Below are 7,175 nucleotides of genomic sequence, written 5' to 3' on the forward strand. Positions count from 1 at the left end.
AAAAAAAAAAAAAAAAAAAAAGACTGCTGTGAATGTTTGACAAGGCCATGTACAGAAGGAAAGTGTTTGACTCATGCCAATTGTGCAATGAATGGTGGCAGTTATTTGCCCTAACAGTGGCCCAGACAAGCATTAGAAAAACTCACCGTTCCCTGATACAAGAGGAAGCTCAAGATTTGGAACCAGATGAACTTGGTTTGAGCTAAGGGATTTGCCAATTACTATGTGATCTTGGACAAGTCATTTCACCTCTTTGGACCTATCTGCGAAATGAGACCAGTAAATCAGCCTCCAGGCTGGGGAAGACATTTAAAGGGAATGATGAGTGTGGAGGGGTCATAGTAATAATACAAAAGATCATTTCTATCGCTCCTGAGCAGTGTCGTTTACTTTCCTAGAGGATTTACATGGGTTGACTTATAAATCACGGCTGTTAATAATCATGATGACCAAGTAATTTAACAACGACCAACCCTAGGGGTAGAGACCTGGACTGAGCCGCCTGTATCCAATCCCCTTCCTCTGGGCAGGCAGAGACGTGTTTGAAATAAAGTTTATTGAAGTTTCTGTCGGTATTTACATATGATACACGGTAAATAATAGAGCCAGGCCCCCCCCCAGCCCACCCCTTTCCCCACCCCAGTGCCCCCCAGCCTCGTTAAAAATCGCTGCATAAAGACGGGTTAACTGCTGCGGACCCCACTCCCCCTAAGATGCAAACTAAAAAGCCCCTGTCCCTCCCTTGCCCCTCCCCCCACCCCGGGGGGCCATTCTGGTTCCGTGTACAACACTGTGCTACCTCTCCCCTCCTCCCCAATGAGAAGGGGGTGAGCGAGTTTCTGGTGACCTCCCCTCCCCCAAAATCTGTCCAAGGGGGGCAGAAGGGCCCTAGAAAGAGGCCAGAATTGGGAGACTGAGATGGGAAGAGGGACGTCAATGAGGAGGGCCAGAAAATGGAAGACTTAGAGGTTTTGGGGGGGTGTCGACCCCCGCTACTGCCCCTCCCTCCCCCGACGGGGCCTCGAGGGGGGAGAGGCGGGCACAGGTGTGGGATGGCATGGGGTAACTCCCTCCACCTAGGGTCCCCATCCTTGTCGTTTGGTGTGCGGGGCTGGATGTACCTGCTTTAGACCAGCAGGTAAAGAGAAGGAAGAGTTAGAGGAGGCGGAAGAGGAAGAAAAAGAAGCCAAGGTCAGCCGAGAAAACAAGGAGATCAGGACAGAGCCCCCTAAAAGGCAGGTAACCTTCAGGAGGTAGAAAAGAGCCCAGCCGGTGAGAAAAAATGAGGTCTCCCAGGGGAGCAGAGAAGGGGTTGGGGGAAAGCCCAGGTCAACCACAACGGTAGACTCCAGGCTCTCACCCTACTCAGGAGCTGTGGGAGGGGGTAGCAGGTCCTCTGGCTGAACCAGAGTACCCTGCAGATCAGGAGGTGAGATAGGCAAGAAAAAAGAGAAGTCCAGGGCACAAGAGAGAAAAACATGGCTGGCATTCCTGGTAGTTGCTGAAACCTACTCTCCAGCCCAGCGCCCCAGCCGTGGGGTGGATCTTGGGGTAGCTGGGCTCCAGCGATGCGATGGGATGTTGGGTGAGAGGAGCAGGAAGAATGAGGGAGGAGTTAGTTGCCTGGGAGAAAGTGGGCCAAAGAAAAGGGGTGGGTCCTTAGGACAAAGGGGCGGGCAAACGAAGGGGAGGAGTCATTTGGAAAAGGAAAGGACCAATGAAGAGGAGAGGTCTGAAAGGGCGGAGTCATTGAAATAAGTTTGGGCTAAAGGAAAGAGGCGGGGCCTAAAGCTGGCTCCGCATCCCCCGGGTGGGAGGGAGAAGTCCAGAGGAAGGGAGTGGGTGCTGCATAGTTGGGGGACCCACGAGGAGGAGGAAGAAGAAAAGGAAGAAGGAGGCAGGGAGCTTCGAGGGGCGGGGCCTCAGCAGGGAGAAGTGGAGATGTGCAGGTGGTCCGGGTACTTGATCGCGGGAGGGTAGTTCTGAGTCATCTGGATGGATACGTCGCTGGAGATGTCGGATGGGCTGCGGCCACGGCGCCATGCCTCGGGCTGCAGAAACTGGCCCGAGTAGTCGGAGCAGTCGCTGAGACGCGGGCGGTAGAAGGCTGGGTGTGGACGGTACATTTCCTCCTCCGCGTAGCGCTTGGTGAACAGGTACACTGACATCACGCCGGCTCCCTGTGGCGAGGCACAGTCAGAATCCTAGCGGCGTCTCCCCACCTCCTCTTACTCCAGGACTCAGGAGTCCCGGGCCCCAGCCCCATCCTCACTTAGGACCCTGGATCAGAGCTTTAGCCCCTTCCTCTCCCAGGGCCCCAGGAGTCCAATATCCCCCAACCCCCTCCCCTCCCAGGACCCAGGATCAGAGCTCCAGCCTTCTCCTTTTCCAAGACCTCAGAAGTCCAAGGCCTCAAAGTCCCCCTTCCCTTAAGACCCAGGAGTCCCAGTCCCCAGCCTCCTTCCCCAAAACCTCAAGAGTTGTACTCTCGGACCTCTCTTCCTCCTGGACTTAAGACATTGAGCTGTCACCTCCCTCATCTTCCTTCTGGACTCAGGAATCAGCTCCCCTTCCCGTCCCAGGACTTTTTCCTACTAAAAACTTTAGCGTCTGGGTCCCACCAACATCACCTCTTTGAGTAGGAAGGAGGAAGCAGCAAATGCAAACGACCATCCATAGCGATAATGAAAATACTGCTCCGAGCTGCTGGGCCTGTTCATGACCTCGTCATTGATGCTGGAGATGTAAAGAACCAAGCCCACCACCAAGGAGAGGCCTGGGGGAACAGAGGGAGTAACCTTGGTGCATTAGAAGTACCTCTCTCCCAGTCCTATCTCCCCTTTCTGTCTTGCACTAACTTCTCTGAAGCTCCTTGTGTGCTGGGCCCTGTTGGGTGCAGAGACCCCAGAATGATTCAATAATCTCCTCCTACTCCCCATTCTGCCACCCAGGGACTCACAAATGCAATTGGAAAAGGTGAATATGAACCCTGATCAATAGTGACACATATGGTGATAATGTGCTATGAAGAAGCAACATAGCCCTGTGAGAGTCCAGAAGAGGCACCAGACCCACCTGGGGCAGGGGCAAGAGAAATCAAGTGAAGATTCTTTTGTCTGAATCTTAAAAGATGAGGCCCCAGGGAAGAATAAGGGCACACTATCCCCTTACTCCCAGCAGAGGATACAGCATGGGCAAAGGGGGCATTGAGCCACCCCATCCATGTAGCTAGAGCATGGGACAGGGACAAGGCCACAATGAGCCTCAAATGCCAGGCTGAGGAGCTTGGCATTGACAGCAGGGGCACTAGGGAGCCATGGAAGGTTTGTAGCAGAGGTAGGACAGGGCCAGATCAGAGTGTTAGAAAAGCTTTTGGGGGGGCAGTGCCTGTGGCTCAGTGAGTAGGGCACCGGCCCCATATACTCAGGGTGGCGGGTTCAAACCTGGCCTTGGCCAAACTGCAACAAAAAAATAGCCAGGCATTGTGGTGGACGCTTGTAGTCCCAGCTACTCAGGAGGCTGAGGCAAGAGAATCGCCTAAGCCCAAGAGCTGGAGGTCGCTGTGAGCTGTGACGCCACGGCACTCTACCAAGGGCAACAAAATGAAAATCTGTCTCTAAAAAAAAAAAAAAAGAAGATCTTTTGGGGCTGATTGGTGCTGGAAACAGATTGGATGGGGCCGCTGGAGTTGTGATACAGGTAGTCCTGTAGTTACAAACATCTGACATACATACAATTTGCATTTACAAATCGAGGCTATTACGGGTTATAGGTAAAGGTACCCATTCCAACTTACATACAAATTTAACTTAGGAACAAACCCACAGAACCTATCTCATTCATAACCCGGGACTGGCTCTGTGTTCTAGGGTGAAGAGGACAAGGTCTGAGCAAGGGCTATATAGATAATAATTGCAGCAACAATATCAATAATAATAGCAAGTACAGTAGAACCTCTGTAAGTTGACCACTCAAGGGACTGTACCAAATGGGTCAACTTACAGAGGTGGTCAACATAAAGAACTAGTCCTTAGTACATGTGATGCATATCCAGTCTATGAAAATTAGGTCAATTTAAGGAGGTGGTCAACTATAGAGATTCTACAGTACTTATATAGGTCTTGGTCTGTGCTAGGCACTATTCCCAGTGTGGTATTTATAAACTCATTGAAACCTCACAACCACCCTTTGAAGTAGACACATTTTTATCACCATTTACAGTTGAGGAAATAGAGCCATATGGACAGTGTGGAGAGGCGAGGTCTGGTTTGAGAATTTTTAAGAGGTGATTATCATTTTCTCAAGATGAACTTTCCTTTAAATGGTAGCCATGCCAAGAGAAGCTTAAAAGACCATAAAGTCCCCTGACCTAAATTAATCCAACTAGTTCTAGCAGAATCTTCCCCCAGAATCCTACAAATAAACATTTGTGTACCTATAACACACAGAACAAATCTCAATTCCTTTCATTCCCTACAACAGGGGTCCAGAGACTAAATCCAGCCCACTCTTGTTTGTGTATGGACTGCCAGCTAAAAATGGCTTTTACATAATTAAATAATTTTTTTTAAAAACCTCAAAAGAAGAATGCTATTTTGTGGCACATTAAATGCATATATGTATAAATTTCATTCGACAGTTTCTCAAAAAGCTAAAGATAGAATTACCATATGACACAGGAATTCTACTCCCAGGTGTGTACCCAAAGGGTTAGAAACATATGTTCACACAGAAAAAAACTTGTACACAAACGTTTGCAGCAGCATTATTTGTAACAGCCAAAAAGTGGAAACAGGCTCAGCACCTGTAGCTCTGAGGCTAGGGCACCAGCCACTGACAACTACAACCAAAAAATAGCTGGGCGTTGTGGTGGGTGCCTGCAGTCCCAGCTACTTGGGAGGCTGAGGCAAGAGAATTGCTTGAGCCCAAGAGTTGGAGGTTGCTGTAAGCTGTGACACCACGACACTCTACCAAGGGTGACATAGTGAGACTCTGTCTTAAAAAAAAAAGTGGAAACAGCTCAAATGTCCATCAGCGGATGAATGGATAAACTAAATGTGGTACATCCATATAAAGGAGTATTACTGAGCTAAAAAAGAGAATGAAATACAGATTTATGCTACCACAGGAATGAACCTAGAGATCATAATAAGTAGCCAGATGCAAAAGATCACATATTGTGTGATTCCATTTATATGAAATGTCAGAATAGACAAATCCGTATCTACGGAGGCAGGAAGTATATTAGTAGTTGCAAGGGAATGAGATGGAGGAGAAGATTGTGACTGGCCATTAAAGGGTGTGAGGTTTCTTTGGAGGGTGATGAAAATGGGAAAATTATTAATGGAGATGGTTGTGCAACCTTGTGAATATACTAAAAACCAACAAGTTATATGAATATTATATAAACTCCCAAACTCAAGGGATCCTCCTACCTTGCCTTCCCAGAGTGCTAGGATTACAGACATGAGCCACTGTGCCCAGCCAGCAGCATTATTTGTAATTGAAAAACATTGGAAATGACCTAAATGCCCTTACATAGAGGATTGATGGAATAGACTGTGACTATGAAACATCCATATAACAGAGAACTGTGCCACTGTAAAATAAAAATGAGGAAGATCTCTAGGAACAGATACCACATCCAGTGATGGCTCCAGATCATATCACTAAGTAAAAACCAAAAAGTCCAGTAATATGCAAAAGAGTATGCAATATGGGCAGCGCCTGTGGGTCAAAGGAGTAGGGTGCTGGCCCCATATGCTGGAGGTGGCAGGTTCAAACCCAGCCCCAGCCAAAAACTGCAAAAAAAAAAAAAAAAAAAAAAGAAAAAAGAATATGCAATATGCTACCTTTAAGCAAGAAAGAAGGGTACATAAAAGTACATCTGCTTATATGTGCAAAAAAAGAGAGAGGAGAGAGAGAGAAAGAAATAGAAAGGGGAAAAAATAAACACAAAAAGTTGATTACCAGGCAGCATCTGTGGCTCGAAAGGGCACTGGCCCCATATGCCGGAGGTGGCGGCCAAAAAAAAAGTTGATTACCTATAGGGGGTACGAGAGAACAAAAAAGAAGATAGAGAGGGAGTGGTATTTCTCTGAGTACATATTTTCATGTGATTTTTGACCTTTGGAATGATGCTAGTATTTTATATATTCAAAAGATATAATTAATGAAGATGGGGGAAATTTAAATTAAATATAAACAGAAATAAATGCATCTAACTTTATATCAAATGAAGACTATAGCCACAGTATATTGTAATCCAAGTAACATTTGTTTTGTATTTATTTTTCTTTTGAGACAGGGTCTCACTCTGTTGTCCTGAGCAGAGTACAGTGACATCATCATAGCTCACTGCAGCTTCCAACTCCTGGGCTCTAGCGATCCTGTTGCCTCAGCCTCCCTGGTTGCTGGGACTATAGGTGCTAGCCACAACACATGGCTAATTTTTTCTATTTTTGGTAGAGATGGGATCTTGCTCTTGTTCAGGCTGGTCTCAACTCTTGACCTCAAGGGATCCTCCTGTCTCAGCCTCCCAGAGTGCTAAAATTATTCCACTGACCCCATCTAACTTTTGAATGCAACACTTTGATTAAATATTTTAGTCTAAAGACAGGATGATCTGCAAAGAAATTTTGAACCTTATCTAGTAGGTTTTTTGTTTTTGTTTTTTTTTTGAGACAGAGTCTCAGGCTAGAGTGCTACGGCATCAGCCTAGCTCATAGCAACTTCCAACTCCTGGGCTCAGGTGATCTCCTGCCTCAGCCTTCTGAGTAGCTGGGACAACAGGCACCTACCACCATGCCCAACTAATTTTTCTAATTTTAGTAGAGACTGGGTCCGACTTTTGCTCATGATGGTCTCGACTCCAGTGATTTACCCTCCTGGGCCTCCCAGAGTGCTAGGATTATAGGCATGAGCCACCGTGCTCAACCTAAAAAAATTTTTAAGAGCGTCAGTAAAGATGTACTTGTTGTGTTCCCAAGCCAGGAAGTGCTCAAAAAATGATGAGTGCGTGTCAAAAAAGGCAACAGGCTCGAGCTTCAAGTTTCCAGGGAGTCGAACTGATGATAATTTGAGCATCAAAATCCACAATAGAAATAATGGCATATAACACATTGAATTTTTTTTTAAATGCATGAGTTTATACTGAAGTTTTTCTTTTTTTTTTT

At 46.8% G+C, this 7,175-nt stretch overlaps 1 protein-coding gene across 1 annotated transcript in view; it reads right to left on the reverse strand.

Moving 5' to 3' along the window:
* Positions 1-1,879: 1,879 nt before the first annotated feature.
* CACNG7 (calcium voltage-gated channel auxiliary subunit gamma 7) overlaps positions 1,880-7,175 on the reverse strand; it is a 20,770-nt gene continuing 15,474 nt past the window's right edge. Inside the window, exons 5-6 of the mRNA XM_003801581.2 lie at positions 2,631-2,776; positions 1,880-2,180 (exon numbers count right to left, since the gene is read on the reverse strand). Coding sequence (XP_003801629.1) covers positions 1,923-2,180; positions 2,631-2,776 — 404 coding nt within the window. The 3' untranslated portion in view covers positions 1,880-1,922. The remainder of the gene's footprint in view (positions 2,181-2,630; positions 2,777-7,175) is intronic.

Source organism: Otolemur garnettii, unplaced genomic scaffold (genome assembly GCF_000181295.1).
Source record: "Otolemur garnettii isolate 467f Iridium unplaced genomic scaffold, OtoGar3 scaffold00212, whole genome shotgun sequence".
Taxonomy (NCBI): domain Eukaryota; kingdom Metazoa; phylum Chordata; class Mammalia; order Primates; family Galagidae; genus Otolemur; species Otolemur garnettii.